Source organism: Manis pentadactyla, chromosome 4, assembly GCF_030020395.1.
Source record: "Manis pentadactyla isolate mManPen7 chromosome 4, mManPen7.hap1, whole genome shotgun sequence".
In the NCBI taxonomy this organism is placed as follows: Eukaryota; Metazoa; Chordata; class Mammalia; order Pholidota; family Manidae; genus Manis; species Manis pentadactyla.
In genome coordinates, this window is record NC_080022.1 from 382,469 (window position 1) to 399,629 (window position 17,161).

Here is a 17,161-nt window from a genome sequence, read left to right on the forward strand (position 1 = left end):
GCAGACGCACAGGGCCAGGAAGCCAGCCCTCCTTTCGTCCCAAGCTCGGGACAGGGCAGACTGTCATCCAGCCACTGCCCAAGCCACTCAACACGTGCGGCTGTGCAGGCGCCTGTGTGTTACCTGTGTCCCTGGCCCCAGGCGCCTGCTTCCATGAGCACCTGGCATGTGTTTGGAGAAGTCTGTGGGGACAAACCATCAGTCAGGTGCTGATGTCTCTGCTCGGCCCCAGCCCCACCCCATACCCCCTGGGGCTCAGGCATTCCTGCCGCACCACGGGGACAGAAAAGACTGGCGGGCCCATGGGACTCCCGGGAGCACTGGGCGTCCTCGCACAGGACCAGGCGCCCCAAGCAGTCTGTGTGCTGGACCACTGGAGTGCATTAAGGACAGAGCACGTGCACCCACACACGTGCACACACACGCACACGTGTGCACGTTACCTGTGTTTCTTTACATAAAGCTCAGTTATCTGGGCGCCCCTGAGGCGGGGGAGGCAGTGCTGTACCTTGTCTGTCCTTTACAATCTTCCCCATATGCTCAGATTATCTATTCGAAGGTGAACATTTGCGCTTCAGGCAGAGCACCTCCCACAGGGAGAAGAGTGGGGAGGCGCTGGAAATTCCCCTCTGAAGAGGAACCCAGGTGAAAGGCTGAGTCCCTCCAGCCCACCTGGGAAATTCCACCTCAGCTCTGCCTGGCAGAGGCCCCAGGCCTGGGCCAAGAACAGGCAGGGGCCACAGCAGGGCCAGCCCCCCACAAGCCTCCAAAGTGAGGGGATCCGCTCGGTGGAGCGGGTGGTGCTTGCAGCCTGGTGCGAGTGTGAGTGCCCGACATCCACTGATGGTGGAAAAATTGGGGACCTCAGAGTCGAGGTACCCTGGCCGTGGGAAGGTGTGCTCCACTCAGGGTGCCCCTCTCCCTCCCCAGGGGCTGCATGGGTCTGGTGCCCTCTGGCAGCACTTCTGCTGCCCCCCCCAGAGCCCCCTGACGGAGCGACCACTCAGGGCTGACCCGCGGGGCACACCCTGCAGGTCCCCACATGCTCACAGACCCAGGCTCCGCGGTGCCTGTCCACACCTCACACCTGCTCGCAGCCGTCTCAGCAGCACAGGCCTGGCCGGGACCGGGACCCGCCCACCACCAGCCGCCATCTGTTCTGAAAACAGCCTTGCCTCTTGTTTGTCTGGAAACCAGCCCAGGTGTCACCGCACCCCGGTTCCTCAGCAGCGCTCCACCCCACACTGCTCGGAAGTGGTGGGGCAGGTCACACAGGCAGCCCAGGGCGGCCCCCGGCCCCCCCTGGCCAGAGCCCCCTCCCCAGGGGGGCCTTCAGAGGCCAAGCGGACCCACAGGCTGCGAGCTGTCCACGGAGGCACCACGGCCACAGGGCAGGGCTCTGCAGGGCTGACCGGCGGAGGGGGGCTGTGGTGGGCAGCTAGGCAGGCATGTGGGCCCAGGGACCTGCAGACGTTCAAACCCTGCCCTGCCCAGCACCAGCCTTGCTCTGAGCATGGCTCACCCCCCAGTGAGGGCCTGGGATGGCATGGGCACTGTGGGCTGGTGGGCCAGTCTAGCCAGATGGCACCCTGCCCCAGCCCATCCCCAGAGAGCCACTCTCTGGGGCTCGCCCTGCACCTCCCCTTTCTACCCTAGGCTCCCAAGGCCCTTCCCCCAGGCGGGCTCACCCAGGCCAGGGCCCTGGGGAACCTGACTTGGGGTCTCCAGACTCCCCTCCCACTCCACTCTGCAGAAGCCCCCAGTGCCCAGGACCTGCACAGGCCCTGCCAGGGACGCTGGTCCTGCCTGTAAGCCCTCCTTCAACTCCTCTGGCCACGGGGCCCACGGCCTGCCTCACCTCACTCCCCTCAGTGCAGCCCCATGAGCCGCGTGCTGACCAACCCGCCCACCTCAAGAGCTTCCAGGGAAGAGCCCTGGCCACACATGTCCCAGATCGCCACTTTGGTATTTGGGGCACAAAAACACAACGCTGGGATAACGAAGCAGCTATATTTTAAAGAGATCTTGTCACAAAGCTGCACTTCCTTGGGGACAGACACTCGCTGAGCAGTTCTGACGTCACCCCACGCCTGGGGGGCCAGCAGCCCGGGGCCAGCTACTGGTTTCCAGCAAAGCACATTCTAGTTCTGTCTTCATCTTTCAGTTTTCAAGGAAACAGGGGCCTGTTCCCACGGGTGTGACGAGTCCGCGGGGCCCCGATGTGGCCAGCCCAACGGCTCGGCGTTCTCAGAAGCGAGAGGCTGTGATGCCCCAGGACTCCCGCGTACCCTGGGGGTGGGCAGGCGGCATCCAGGCCTGAGCCGGCCTGTGGCGTGTACTGTGGGGGGACACACGGCCTGCTCGAGCGCACCTTTAATCGACCTGGGCCCCGGGTGGTGGTGGCAGCGGGACTGGGGGCGGTGTATGGGGGCCCGGCCGGGTGGGCTCAGAACTCCTCGTGCACGTTGCGTGCGTAGTCCATCAGCTTGCTGCCCGTGAAGAACTCGCTGTACTTGAGAACCTCCTCAGGCTCCAGGTGCTGGTTCTGGTTCTCATCGGCGATGGCGATCATCTGCTTGGCCTCGTTGAGAGCGTTGTACTCGTTCATGGGGTCCATGTAGTCCTGCAGCACCGTGCCGTCAGTGCCTGCACCCGTGCCACCCGGGCCTGGGACACTCCGTGCCCACATGTCCCTGACATCGCCGGGCCACCCACGGCAAGTGCCAACCTCACTTCTTCACGTGTAGCCCACATGCAGCGGCAGGGCCTTAAGACCCACCTGGAGGGGGCCAGGCGCCATGAGGATGCCCCGTCAGAGAGGCCAGCACTTCTGCCAGGAGGCGGCAGCAGGCTTTAACACCAAGGCCAGCTACAGAAAGTGCCCCAACACCCACCAGCTGACAGACCAACCGCTGTAGGACAGGAGTGGGGATGTGTTCTGGGATGTTCTAGAAGGCAGATGCCAGGCTGGAAGTGGCTCGGGGGCAGGCAACCTTTGTCCATGTGGGCACAGGGGCCAGGCTGCCTCGCAGGCTCCACCACTGAAGGGAAGGGCCAGGTGGCGGGAGAGGAGGCCCTGCCCAAATGTGAAAAGCCCGAAGAGTGGGTGCCAGCAGGCACACAGCACATGGCACACGGCCAGGGATGGAACTAGCCTCCAGCAACGTGGCGCTGAAGCAACCCAAAAGACGGGGGCAGGGCTATCGGCAGGGGCCTGAGGACTCTGGGGTGCAGTGAGATGACCCATCCAGCAACGGGAAGGAACGCGGCACCCACACACACTACCAGAGAACGAACGCTTCGGAGGAAGGTGGTGGATTCCTGAGTGCCCGGCCCCGACGGCCGCAGCACAGGCCTCCCCAGGCTCCCTGATTCCCGCTGAACCTGAGCACGAAAGGCAGCGGTGACGCGGCTGGGCCCAGGAGCACGGCTGCCAGATGACAGCGTGCGCAGGGCTTGGCCGGCTCCAGGTCCTGAGGACTAAGGGGCTGGGTGACAGCTCCCCCGGCCCCAGCGGACCCATACCAAGGGCACAACTGGAGGCCCCAGGGCCCTGGCTCACTTCTGGGTGGAGGTGACCCACAGCCCAAGCCCTGTGCTCACCTCCAGCTCATCCGCGGTCACGACCCCGTCACGGTTGGCATCGATCAGCTCCTCAAACTCCTTCTTTCTGTCTCTCACCCAGCCATCATCCATGTCCTGCCCCTGCTGATTCTCCACGGTGCCCACGGGCAGCGAGATGAACTCAGGCAGCGAGAGCTGCTTGTCCCCGTCCTGGTCTGTGGGACAAGGGGTAGGCACTCAGGCCCCCCGGGGGAAAAGGCAACCCACTCGGATCTGCGGCCGGATTTCCAGTTTGTTGGATTTCAGCCAAACCAAAATGGGTGCACCTCACAGGACCTGCCTGGAACCCAGCTGTGGCCGCTGGCACCAGGCAAGGCCTCGCCTTCCCTCTTGGGGCGGCTGTGCGGCCTCTGGGGTCTCCCCAGCCCAGGGCCGGCCCACGCTGCCCTTCCCCAAGAGGGCTGGCTGGAAGCGGCCAGCAAGCCCGCCGCCTGGGCCTCACCCAGGTCCCGCACGATCTCCTTGACCATGAACTTGAGCATGCCACGGCTGTGCTCCGGGTGGAGAAAAGACAGGAACTCCTCCTCAGTCAGCAGCAGGTCTGGCGGGGGGCTGTCGGCCTGGTACCAGCGGTCCCTCAGGTTCTCCAGGACTTCCTGTGCTGAGGGAGGCACGTCCATGAGGGTCTGGGCTCTTGGGGTGCCCACATACATCAGAAGTTCTGAGACATGACGCCCAGTGCAGAGACCTGGCAGTGGGCGAGGCCAAGGGCTCTGACCCTCAGGACTGCTCGGGCCCGAGGGAGGCAGTGGTGCAGACCCCTGACAGGCACAGATCCCCGCAGGTGCAGCCCCCCAGCTCGCTGCCGCTGTCCACTTGGCGGAGATGGAGGCAGGCCCACCAGAGAGGTGTTTAGGAGGACAGAGGCCAACTGTCTCTCCCTGGCGTGGAGGGCCAGGCTCTGAAGGAGAACCCAGTCTCCAGATGTGACCACAAGGTGCCCCCCAGACTCCTGCCACAGCCCCCACTCTCCTCTATGGGGAGGCCCAGCACTGGGGCCTCTGGGGGTTGGCGGCTGTCCAGGTCTCAGTGGTCACTCCAGTCGGCAGAGCAACAGACCTGGCAGGACGAGGCCAACTCCAGCTGTGGGCTGGGAACAGGGACATGCAGCCTCAGCCCAGTCACAACAGGGGACAACTGTGCCCCACGCCATGTGTGTCACCTTGCACCTTAGTGCCTTCTGACCAACAGAAGATCCCATGGGGACCTGCTTTCAAATGGCAAACTCCCTTAACAGACAGGAGTGGCTGGTTGTCCCCACTTGCTGCACATGGACAAAGGTGACGGGGTGGCACAGACGGGCTGTCTGTCTGAAGCCTGAAAAGGCACCTGACCCAGGAAAGGGTCTTTGCAGCTGCAGTTAGTCAAGGATCTTGAGATGAGGTCACCCAGATTCGAGGTGTCTCTGTATAAGATGCAGGCAGACACAGCGCCAGGAGGGACACAGCCATAAGCCAGGACGCTGGCAGCACCAGAAGCCAGAGGACCCAAGTCCCCAGACCTGCTTGCCCCAGACTGGAACAGGAAATGGGAACCTTGTAAACATGTAGGGTGCTGTGCAGATGGAACTGGACGGCCAGGCCGGAGAGGCCCCCACAGCTCAGGAGCCTCCTGAGGGCCTCCCAGGGTAGAGTGCGACATTCTAGATCCACCCTGTCCAGGCCCCAGAGGAAGGACAAGGAGCCGGGGAGCTCCCGGGTGCTCCAGGCATGCCAGAGGGGAAAGGGCACCGGACGGCTCCCGACAGCAGGCGGCGGCTGGGGTGGCAGCCGGCCGCCCACTTCCCCTTGGCAGCCCAGCCGGTGTGAAATGGCCAGTGCCGGCAGGAGGAGGACAAAGGCCCCAGGCGCCTCTGCAGAGTACCTTCAGGGCGCTCCGGACACCTACACCTACACCTACACCTCAGGACAACAAAGACGAAAAGGGTGATGAGTATTTTAGGAAGAAAATTATAATGTCCAATACATAGTGTTTAAAAAACAGACAAAACTAAAGTCCTGGCTGAATCACGTGAACCTGGAAAGGGGACTTCATGCTGCTCAGGAAAAGGGCTGAGATGCTGCTTAAATTAAAGCTGCACATACGCCACCAACGGAGCAGGAATAGACAAAGGCAGAACAGCAGCCCCCACGGGGAGCCCTGCACACGGGGGTCAGGCCGCCACATGGGGCCTCCCTGAAAAGCAGCCACTGAGAGAAGGGAGGCCGAGGCTCGAAATCCCACATCAGCAAAGAGTTAAAAACAGGAGAAACATAATAAATAGAAACAAGCTTAATCCACCTATTACCAAAAAATTCAAACTAGCTCACAAAATAAAACTATACTTTATGGCCCATTAAAATACAAAACACTTTAGAAATACTAAGAAGAAAAGGGGAATTCACTGGTGAATTCCACCAAATGTACAGAAAAGGTTGCACCAACTGCCCACAATCTCCTTCAGGGGATGGAAGCAGAGCGAAGCTTCCTAACCCATCCCGGAGGCCAGCATGACCCTGACACCCTGCCTTGGAAAGAAAGAGAACTGCAGACCAAAACCCCTTATGAACTCTGGGCAAAAAAGCTCAACCGGACACTGGCAAAAGGGATCCAGCAACACGTGAAGAGATCCACGCACCACGACCACGGGGATTTGTGCCAGGTGTGCAAAGCTGGTTCGGCATCAAAATCAATTAATACAACCCACGATACCAACAGGCTGAAGGAAAATCACGTGCTTCTACCAACAGGCACAAAAAAGGCATCTGACAAAACCTAACAGCTGTTTGCGACCAACACGCCGGCACACTAGGAATAGAGTGGATTTCCTCACAGGGCCAAGGGCAGCTACAAAGGCCCACCGCTAACACCCTGCCCTGCGGGGAGGAACCGGAGCTTTCCCACCGAGGGCCCGCGGGGCAAGGGTGCCCCCACCCAGCCTCCTCATGGCACCGGAGGTCCATGCTGATGCCATGGGATGGGAGGGGGAGCACAAGGCCGGGCAGGGAGACGACCACCTCGTCCGCAGACACCACGGTCACTGCGTAGAAAACACAGGAGTCAGGGAAGACCCCTGGGAGCCCTAAGCCATTATAGCAAGGCTGCAGGCAGGGTCAGCGTGAGGTCAGTCACGTTCCGGAAGCCCAGGGGGAACAGGGTCAATGCGAAGGGAGAAGCCAGGGCTGCAATCCTGACGCAGCAGGGCAGGGAAGGAGGGCCCAAGGGAGGCCAGGGCTGTGCCACGACAGGCAGACAGCTTCCTCCAGGTACCAGGGCACTGCAGAGGAGCTCTGCCCACACGATCCCTCAGCGGGCGGTGCCCTAGACACCATGGATGGCAGGCGACAGCCACTGAGTGGAGAAAGGACCCAGGTGCCACCAGGGTTTCATAAAACCTGAAAACCACCCGTCCAGGCTGCAGGCAGCCTTTGGGGGATGTGACAGGGCACAGGGGCTGCCAGCGGGCCATGATCACCCCCCACGATACTCCAGGGCTTGGCCAGCTTGGCCAGCACTCAGCATCCAGCTCTGGTCGGTGAGCCAGCCCTAAAGGGGCAACTCTGCCAAGCAGCTCTGCCCACCCCATGCCCTGCCCCGCCATCACGCAGGCCACGAGGTAAGGTCCCAGGACCCCCACACATGCCTCCCCCTACCCCACCTGCCATCCCCTCCCCCCATACCTGCCACCCCAGGGCCCACACCTGCCTACCCCTCCCCACACACCTGCCCCCCCCCCCAGGGCTCACACCTGCCTCCCCCAGGGCCCACACCTGCCCCCCCAGGGCTCACACCTGTCACCCCAGGCCCATACCTGCCTCCCCAGGGCCCACACCTGTCTACCCCTCCCCCCATACCTGCCTCCCCCAAGGCCCACACCTGCCCCCCCCAGGGCTCACACCTGTCACCCCAGGGCCCATACCTGCCTCCCCTCCCTCCCCACCTGCCCCCCCAGCCTCCTCCTGTTCGCACCCCCAGCCCCAGGGTCGGGGTCACAAAGTCCTGAGCACTCACTCTCCTCATCCAGCCTCAGCTCCTCCTCATCCCTTATCTTCTTAGCAACTTCCTTCTCATTGTGGCCTTTGCTCACCAAAAACTTCACCTTATATTCGTCCCAGGACACGTGGCCTGAAAGAGCAGACTAACAGGTCAGAAACGTGTTTAACAACAGACGTGTGCAGGCAGGACACGCGCGAGGGGCCCTTGCGCCTTGGGGGCAGGGGGGCAGCAGCAGGGAGCGGCCAGCACCCCAGCCCCTGGTAGGGTGAGCTGAGGGGCGGCCTCTGTGAGGGCCTCTATGGCGCTCACTTCCTCCTGGCCCAGATCCCCCCCCACCATGCCCTGGCCTCTCCTGGCAGGCAGCAGGGCAGGGGCAAGGTGGGCATACCATCGCCATCAGGGTCCACGGCACGGAAGTGCACCTTGCTCTCAGCAACAGCCTCCTGGAAGTGCTCGGCCGTCTTCTCCATGATCCAGCGCTGCATCTCCTTGGCGCTGACCCTCCCGTCCGTGTTCACATCTACCCTGCGAGCAGATGAGTCCTGTGAGGCAAGGCCCCCGGGCTCTGACGGACAGAGGGACTTAGGCTCCACAGGACAGCTTTGAAACTGCCGTGAACAGACACTCCACCCAGTGGTAACACAAGAAATGCCAGGATGACTGGAGAGCTTTGGGAGAATATCAGGGGCCAGAGGGGAAACTGGAGGGCACCAGGGCAGCTGGGGAATGCTGGGCTGGGCACTATGCTTGGCATCACTGTCCCACCCATCTTGGGACCACTGGGAGGGTTAATATGCCCCCCCTTGCTGTGCAGAGGACAGAAGTATCAACCCAAATCCACAAGCCCAGACACTGGGGCACAAGTCCACTGAACTCCTGGAAACAGGGTCAGAGTTGATGCAGAGCAAGTGCTGCCTGTATGGACGGAGACACAACAGCAATGCCCATGTGCGCATGCGTGGGGGGCAGTGCTCCTGCGTGTGAGCAGCTAGTGCATATGCATGTGGACACAGGCTGACATACACATATGCACATAGCACACAAAGGTTAATACACACATGTTACAGAGCTCTGTCCATGCAGGGGCCAGGGGCAGTGACACCCTAGCAGCAGTGCGCACACCCAGCACCCTGACGCGGGTTTCTAAACACCTCCTGCAATGGAAGAAGCCAGAGCCTGCGGAGAAGCTGCAGCCGAGTCCAGGGCTGAGGCAGGGGCACCAGAGGACGAGCCTGGAGCACCTGGCAGTGCAGGAGGCAAGGAAGAGCCCCAAAACAACAGTGTGGGGACCCCTCACAGGGACACCATGGCAAATGAAAGCGCTCCCCATGGCCAAGGCTGGGACATGGGCAGCAAAACAAACAGCATGGTGCCAGATCACCAGCAGTTACGGCAGTGTCCAGGCGCCCCAGCCACAGAGGCGAGGGCCTGACCAGCGACACTGGGCAGTCGGAGAGAGCCCTTCGGGATCCCCAGCCACACAGCGGGAGGCGGAGCATAGGTCCATGCCCGGAGGGTGCTGCCTGGATGAGTGGGGCCACGGCCCGGGGCGCAGGACAAGGAGGGCGCAGGAGACGCCCCGCAGCCACCAGCTGCGCCAGGCGGCAGGTCGACACACCGTGACTGTGCCAACCCCAGGTGCCCTGCCCCGCTGTGACCTCACCTCTGGGGCGTTGTCTGCAAAAACCCACGACCCCAGTCTAACCAGGAGAAAATACATCAGACGAACCCCAAAGCAGAGACACTCTACAAAGCACGTGAGCATCTGCCTCAAGACTGCTAAGGGCATGGAAAATAGGAGAGTCCGAGACACCGTCATGGCCCAGAGGGGACAAAGGACATGTGAGCCTCAATGCCCTGCGGGACCCTAGGCGGGGGCCGGGGCAGAAAGAGAACGGCGAGGAAACATGCGACATCTGATGTCTGGGTGTAACAGTGACGGGGCACTGCTGGCTTAGTTTCAACAAGCGTGCAGTGGTTGTGTGAGATGCTGACACGGGAAAGCCGGGCTATCTTGGAGGCTTTCTGCAAATCTAATATCATTCTAGAAAACGTCATTTAAGAAATGCCGTGACAACGTTACTTTCACTTATTCAAAATTGGGTTCTGATGTGCACATGCTGTGGCCGCAGGCAGAAGCCAGACAACACGCAACCACTGAGGAAACAGATGAAGTCAGATGCTCCATGACTGGAACCCCAAAACATGTAGGATGGGTAACAAACACGTGACGTGAGCAGATGCACCAAGTTCAGAAAGAGTCTGGGGAAGCGGCAATGGCGGCCGGCACCGCCGCCTTCCTGCAAGTTGGTGATTCCACCCAGCATTCTGAACCCCAGCCCCTGCCCCCACTGGGGGCCTGTCCACGCCTCCACTGGCCCTGGGGCCCCCCAGGGCCAGGGCACGCAGGACCCAGCACACCTCCCCACCTGTGCTGCCGACACCCGGCCGGGAAAGCCCCACCGGGGGCACTATAGAGACAAGAGGACAGGCGCCAGCCTGAGGCCCCCTGTGGGCCTGCATCATCTGATCACCAAGGAGCCACCTGCCACCTGGCAGCTCCCTCCACAGCATCTTTTCTCTGCTCACTTGAAACAGGAAACCACGTCAAATGACAGAAATCATCTCCCCAAATGCTGGGAGTCATCCAGGAAGGCCACACTGGGCAGCACACAGCAGTATGGCTGCTGCGCCCTCCTCCTGGTCTCTCCTTTTCTGGCCCTTTCTCCTGACCTCTGACCCTCATAGGTCCTGGTGGCCCTCTCTGGACTTGCCACCCAGTGCCAGACTTGAACCCTATGCCAAGGATGCCTGCTGGTGCTGGTCCTGACCTCCCCTTCATAACTGGGCATCCCGATGTCTAGCTCAGCAAGTGGACATGTCACATGCAGCCTCCCCAAAGCAGCTCATCCCTGCCAGCCCCCTGGGTTCCTGCCCCTGCTCCGGGTCCACCCGTAAGAGCAGACACCCACATGAGTGCCAGGCCTCCGTTCCCACATCACCCGGGAAGCGGGGCTGTGGTGCCAGCCTCCCAGGTGGGACACTGTCCTGAGCTCATGCCCTGGCCACAAGACCCTCCCCTCCCTCCAGTGGCTAGAAAGCCAGGTCATGTGATCCACACGTGCCTGCAGCCCACGTGACCTCAGCGTGTTCTCACTGAGGACCCCGCAGCCCAGCTCCCTTCTGTCTCCTTTCTGGACCCCTGAGGCACGCGCCCCGGGTCCCAGCACATGACTGCCAGTACTTCAGAGCTTGGAACCCTGAAACCCATCAGGTGCATGCTGGTGAGCAAGTTGGCCTGTCTGGAAGCTACCATGGGTGCCATTCCCACCCTGCTGAAGCTGTGACACACTGAGCACGGCTCCCAAGAACCCCCAAGCTCCTGTCCTCTGCCTCATCCCCACAGGCCAATCCTCATGCCTTCCTCACCACTGTGCACAGGATAGCCCACCCCGAGCACCCCACCCTATGGGCCCTGCACCCCCATCGCCTTAATCTGTTGTAGACTCCAGGCCTGCACAAAAAGATGGGCACTCACCTACACATACACAAGCTTGATGCTATGCCACAAAGAGCGGTGAGCCACCACATGCCCATCGCCAGCTCTGTACGCCCACCCTGCATGCTGTCACCTGCGGCCCGCCCCACACCTTACGGGTCACTGCCCCAAGCAAGGTTCACCTAAATGGTATTTCGACCCACTGGGACCACCTCCCTGCCAGATGTCTACAGACATTGGCCGGAACCATGCAGCGCAGATGGGCACTCCTCTAGGCCAACCTGCAGCCCTCCCGGCCTGAAGTCCTGGGATGGCCAGGCAGCCCCTTTGCTGGCCCTCTGAGCCCCTCCTGACACAGGGCCCCAGCTCAGGGCAGCATGCTCCTCAGCTCCAACGCTGCAAACTCCACGCATCATCCACCAGAGAGGGTTCCTTCCCCCAGTGTGCGCCTGAGCTCCTGCCGCACAGGGGGCCCTTGTCAGGCCCTTACCGCGAGGCCAGGACAGGACCACGGGGGCAGCCAGCACCACCGTCCGCATCCCCAGGCCCAGCACCTACTTGGAGAAGATGACCATCAGCTTCCTCCGGCTCTTGTGCGGCTCTGCATCCTCCTCGAACCCGCCTGTGTCCTTTCCCAAGAAGACCTCCTGGTGGAAGTCCCTGTTGAGGTGCCCGTCCATCTCCAGCTTCACCCCATTCAGGTGGTCTGGGGGCAGGATCTCACGCTCCTCCCTGTTGCCCGCTCTCTCCCGAGCAGACGAGTGGTTGGCAGGCCGAGCAGATGCATCCATCAGAAGGACGACTCCCAGAAGCCAGAGGAGGTCCTGCCCGGATGCCATGGCCACCTGGGTCCAGGCGTAGCACAGCCTGCAAGTGTGGCGAGGAGCCAGAGAGAGACGGCAGGGCCGGTGAGGCTGTGAGACCAGAAAAGCAATCACAGCCTGCCCACTGCTACCCTGGGCACTGCCAGGCTGTGTCCCCAGCACAGATGCAGGCCAGCTGCCTGCGGGGCCCAACCCCGACAGTTAATGACGTGCAAAAAGGACACAGAGCCAACGTGTGAGGGAGCCAGTGCAGCCTTGTCACCTAAGGGGTCCACCTTATAACGTAAAACAGAAGTCTTCGGCTCACAGAGCCCACGCTGGGCATGCTACCAGTCACCATGTCAAGGGCTGCCCAGCACCACTAAAGTGCCCTCCTCCACGCCCACAGCACGGCTCCTGGCACGGTCTGTCTCCATCCCTCCCGGCATCAAGGCTGACCCCAGCGTCACAGTGACTAGTTCTCCAGATCCCACTCAGCACGTATGTAAGCTCTGGGCCCTTGGCTAAGTCGCCTGGCCTTCCCTGCCTAGGAAATGGGAAGCCCCTGTCCCTCAGGGCTCTATGAGGACTGTGCCTGGTGCCCGCAAACACCCAAACCACCCAGCAGGCCTCCAACCTCTTCCCACCGGCCCATCTGGATGACCCCCATTCACACACACACGGGTAAACATGGCAAGCACACATGTACACAGGCATGCACACACCTGCACATGTAGCCCATACACATGCACATATGTCCATGTTCATGTCTCTCAGGAATGCGAGGATATCTGCCTGGGCCTGGCAGCAAAGGAACAAAGCCAACCTTCTGTCCACATAACAGCACTCACGCCCAGCCCTGGGCCACCCCAGTCTCCCCCCTCGGCTCCTTCCACCTGGGCCTCCTGCTTCCCCTCACACCCCAGCTTCCTCCAGGCCTCCACTCACAGGCCTCCGTGCCGTCACGCATCTCAAAGGCACCTCTAGCCCCTTCCTGCCTCTTACCTAACAGATTCCTCCCATAGTCTGCCCACCTGGCAAACACCTGCTGGCCCTAACAGGTGTACAGGTGCAGGTTAGGCCCCACCTCCCCTGAGTCTTTACAGAGAGCAGCAGCAGAGGGAAGCCCCCTGGCTAGCAATGGTTGTGACCCTGGGCACACTCAAAAGGGCGCCTGTGCAGCCAACCTGGGCACTGAGCGGTCAGGGGCCACAGTGCATCCGCCGGGCAGAGTAGCCACCACGCCACAGCCTGAGGGCACATGAGGCAGGCCGGGCCAGGGCTCTCCCAGACTCGCAGACACCACCGTCCGCTTCTCTGATGCCTCCTCTGACATCATTCCAGGGACAGGTGACAACTGCACGTTAGTCTCCCGGACCCAAACTATCTGGGCTCTTCACCGAGATCTGCTCTCTGAACTCCTGTCTCATTCCTTCGAGGGAGTAACTCTCACATCCCTCTTTCCAGGTCTTCAGACACCTGCATCCCCCCACGCCCCCTAGAGCCGCCAGCTGCCCCTGGTGCACTGAGGGCTGTGACTGACCCTAAGCACTTTACTGGAACTCCCGTCGCCCTTCGAGGGCACACCCTCCTAGCTTCCTCTCCCAGCAGCTGTCACACTGCTAACAGCAGGCACTCCACAAAACTGGGTGAATACAGGCATTTCTGCTATACCAAAATATATGTGTCCCTGAAAACATCAATGTTCTGCAAAAGCTCACACTAACAAAACCACACAGGGCCTGCGGTAACAATAAAGGGGAGGTGACCCTAAAACCGGAGCAGGCGGAAACCAGGAGGCAGTGCCTGGGGCGGCACCGATCTGACAGCCCCGCCGCGGGTAGTACAGTGGACGGAGATGCTGCGTGCAGGCCGAAGCGAGGACACTGGGGTGGCCGTTGAGGTGGACCCAGGAGGAAAAGCAGCCCCTCACGAGCCATGCACCACCAGCTGTGCAAGCCTGCAGCTGGCAAGACAGGGAGCCTGGCATGCAGGCACTCACTGGGCGGAGGGCCCTGCTGTCCTGCGGCAGTGACCTCTCCTGCAGGCCCGGCGCTACTGGGGTGCTGTACAAACAAACAAGACTTCCCCGGGAGTGGGCGTCACCCAAGCTGCGGCCATAAAACCACTGGGTCCAAACAGACTGCACTTTGCTCCTTGAGAGAACAAAGTCAGCGCCTGAATCTACGTGTCCGGAAGCACACAGAATCTTTGCCTGAAAAGTAACCCAAAAGTAGGGGTGTAGCTGTCAGGAGGTCCCGGATTTATTTAGCTCAGCACAAAAGGCGAGCTGGGCGCGGTGTCACCGCGCTAACCCCTCAGCCCGCCCCGCCTGCAAGGGCACCGGGTGACTCTCGCCCGCGGGGAAGTGGCCCGACGTGTCCGCCCCGCGGGGGTCCGCCGGGAGGGGGGGCGAGCCGGGCTCGGGCGCCGAGACGTCGCCATCGCCACCTGCTGAGGCGGAACCCGGCGTGAACACCGGACTCTGGGGCTTCGCCGAGCCCTCTGGTCGGGGGCCACGCGCACAGCTCAGAGGTCCCCCGACTCCCTCCGACCGGCCTCTCCAGCCTCCGTCTCCCGACGGCGCCGCCAAGCCCTCACTTACCAGACTCCCTCCCCTCGCAGATCCTTCGAGCGGGGCCGAGCGCCCGTGACGCCGCGAACCGGACCCACCTAGGCCACGGCCATGTTTCTTCCGGGAAGAGGCGGGCTCGGGCGGCGCGCGCCGGCGCGACCCCGGGAGCAGACGCCGACGCCGCCATCTTCGCTCCGGGCGGAAGCGGCCGCGCGGCCCTTGTGGGACCACCGAAGGTAGCGCGCGCGGCCCGTGACGCGCGCCAGCGGGCGAACGCCCCGCGCCATGAAGCTGCTGCGGCGCGCGTGGCGGCGCCGAGCGGCGCTGGGCCTGGGCGGTCTGGCCTGCGGCGCCGCGCTGCTCTACCTGGCGCGCTGCGCGGCCCGCGGCCCCGGCCCGCCGCCCTCCCGCGGCCCCGCGCCCGCCGCGCCCGCGCGCGCCGACGCTTTTCTGGCCGTGCTGGTGGTCAGCGCGCCGCGGGCGGCCGAGCGGCGCAGCGTGGTTCGCGGCACGTGGCTGGCGGCGCGGCGCGGCGGCCCGGACGACGTGTGGGCGCGCTTCGCCGTGGGCACAGGCGGCCTGAGCGCCGAGGAACGGCGCGCGCTGGAGCGCGAGCAGGAGCGGCACGGCGACCTGCTGCTGCTGCCCGCGCTGCGCGACGCCTACGAGAACCTCACGGCCAAGGTGCTGGCCATGCTGGCCTGGCTGGACGAGCACGTGGCCTTCGAGTTCGTGCTCAAGGCGGACGACGACTCCTTCGCACGGCTGGACGCGCTGCTGGCCGAGCTGCGCGCCCGCAGCCCCGCGCGCCGCCGCCGCCTCTACTGGGGCTTCTTCTCAGGCCGCGGCCGCGTCAAGCCTGGGGGCCGCTGGCGCGAGGCCGCCTGGCAGCTCTGCGACTACTACCTGCCATACGCGCTGGGCGGCGGCTACGTGCTCTCCGCCGACCTGGTGCGCTACCTGCGCCTCAGCCGCGAGTACCTGCGCGCCTGGCACAGCGAGGACGTATCGCTGGGCGCCTGGCTGGCGCCGGTGGACGTGCAGCGCGAGCACGACCCGCGCTTCGACACCGAGTACAAGTCTCGCGGATGCAGCAACCAGTACCTGGTGACGCACAAGCAGAGTCCGGAGGACATGCTGGGGAAGCACCGGACACTAACACGCGAGGGCCGCCTGTGCGAACAGGAGGTGCAGCTGCGCCTCTCCTACGTGTACGACTGGTCCGCACCGCCCTCGCAGTGCTGCCAGAGGAAGGAGGGCATCCCCTGAGCCGCAGGGGCGCGTGGCGCCGGGCTGCGGGCTCTCAGCGCAGCCGCCGCCGGAGTCCTTTGGGGCCTCCCGCTGGCCTTACGCAGGCGGAGCTGATAGGCTCCGGCTGGTTGTCCGTGATGAGCCCGGCCCTCGGGAGGACCTGGTTTGTCCCCTGGCCGCCGCGGCTTTCTCAGGCACAGTGGGAAACACCTAGGCCTCGGCTGGGTGCACCCATCATACATGCGGTTCAGCTCAAGAACGTTTTGTGCAGGATCTGGGAAAGCCCTGGAGCCTGCCAAGGCGATGCATCATGTCCGGGGAACAATATCCCGTCCCTGGATTTCAGCCATCGTTGGCCTGGATGGGGGAGCTGCCCAGCCTGGGATGTGGCTGCAGGCCAAACCTCCCCAGTCTGCAGGGGCTTGCAGCTCCGCCCCTAGCCTGTCCCCTGGGTGTCTTCTCCAAAGGCAGGGGCAAGGAGCCAGAGGGGGGGACTGACGGGCCCATGCGGAACCTGACCCCAAAGAAGGAATTTCGACTTGTTCTGGAGTGGGGACCACCTCACACCCTGCAGCCACCCCACTGACCTTGCTCCTGGGAAACCGCTGCACCAATAGCTCAGACTGCTGCGAGCTGACCCTGGGCCCTCACATGTTGCAACTTACCTGCGTGTTGCAATCCAGTGGCTCTTATCAAAGCTGCTGTCGCTTCATTGGGCTAGATCACCTTCTTTTATGTCCCATGCTAGTGCCATTCGTCGTGTGTGAGTCTAAGATTTAGCTTCATCTTGTGTTGATTAGCTTTAGTGGTGTTGCCCTGGAGCGGACTCCTGGTAAACATAATTCAGTGCTTGCCTGTGATTTATTTATAAATATTGTAAATTTGTATAGAAAAGAGCTTAAATTGGGGAGTAAGCGGGCTTCAGTATTTTAATATTTAAGAAGAGATTTTCCTGTCAGAACTTGGAATTTGTGGATTAATCTGTTCTGACAGCCTGAGTTGTATCCCTGGCACTGTGTGTGTGTTTAAACGTGGAAGAATTTCAAAACTGTCCATTTTTCTTTTCAGTTTACACATTAAGTCATTGCCATTGTCTATTTCTGAGAAAACTTCCCTTTTAAGGCTTCTTCGGGGCAAGTGTGTCTCACACCCACGTCTGTTATTTTAACTTTGGCCTCAAGTTCCAGGAATCTGGACCCTTAGAGATGTTGATAAGACTTCCCAAAGTCTGTCCTAAGAAAACAGGCTTTGCCAGTCAGGGGTCCTTTTGGAGACAGGATTCCCATGCACCCCGACCAGTTGCCTCTCATGTACCTGAACATCCTCAGAAGATGGGGGTCTCCTTTTCCCCCATTAAATGTGAGCAGTGAACACCATGGTCATTGCAAAAGTAGAATAAAGTGGTCCCCAGCCTCCTGCAAGCCTTGTCCAGTG

General features: G+C 61.9%; 2 protein-coding genes across 3 annotated transcripts; one reads left to right on the top strand and one right to left on the bottom strand.

The window, feature by feature from the left end:
- Nucleotides 1-1,991: 1,991 nt before the first annotated feature.
- Nucleotides 1,992-14,634, bottom strand: SDF4 (stromal cell derived factor 4). Of its 2 annotated transcripts, none has more exons than XM_036882807.2 (7): nucleotides 14,507-14,634; nucleotides 11,657-12,012; nucleotides 7,988-8,124; nucleotides 7,615-7,728; nucleotides 4,067-4,225; nucleotides 3,604-3,779; nucleotides 1,992-2,623 (listed from the first exon to the last, which is right to left on the bottom strand). In XM_036882807.2, exons 2-7 carry the CDS (start codon nucleotides 11,935-11,937, stop codon nucleotides 2,447-2,449), a joined length of 1,044 nt encoding a protein of 347 aa, XP_036738702.2. In that variant the 5' UTR covers nucleotides 11,938-12,012; nucleotides 14,507-14,634; the 3' UTR covers nucleotides 1,992-2,446. The 2 variants fall into 2 exon arrangements, with proteins under 2 accessions (XP_036738702.2, XP_057355558.1); XM_057499575.1 differs by having other exon boundaries at nucleotides 11,657-11,965; nucleotides 14,507-14,610.
- Nucleotides 14,635-14,761: 127 nt separating this feature from the next.
- B3GALT6 (beta-1,3-galactosyltransferase 6) lies at nucleotides 14,762-17,161 on the top strand. Its single transcript, XM_036882814.2, has one exon. It carries the CDS (start codon nucleotides 14,762-14,764, stop codon nucleotides 15,743-15,745), a length of 984 nt encoding a protein of 327 aa, XP_036738709.2. The 3' UTR covers nucleotides 15,746-17,161.

Coding starts and splice junctions, on each gene's coding strand:
- SDF4 (XM_036882807.2), bottom strand. CDS start 11,937: ATGGCATCCGGGCAGGACCTCCTCTGGCTTCTGGGAGTCGTCCTTCTG. Junction 8,125..11,656: donor CTGATGGTCATCTTCTCCAA/GTAGGTGCTGGG, acceptor ATCTGCTCGCAG/GGTAGATGTGAACACGGACG. Junction 4,226..7,614: donor GCTGAGGCTGGATGAGGAGA/GTGAGTGCTCAG, acceptor TGCCTCCCTCAG/CACAGGAAGTCCTGGAGAAC.
- B3GALT6 (XM_036882814.2), top strand. CDS start 14,762: ATGAAGCTGCTGCGGCGCGCGTGGCGGCGCCGAGCGGCGCTGGGCCTG.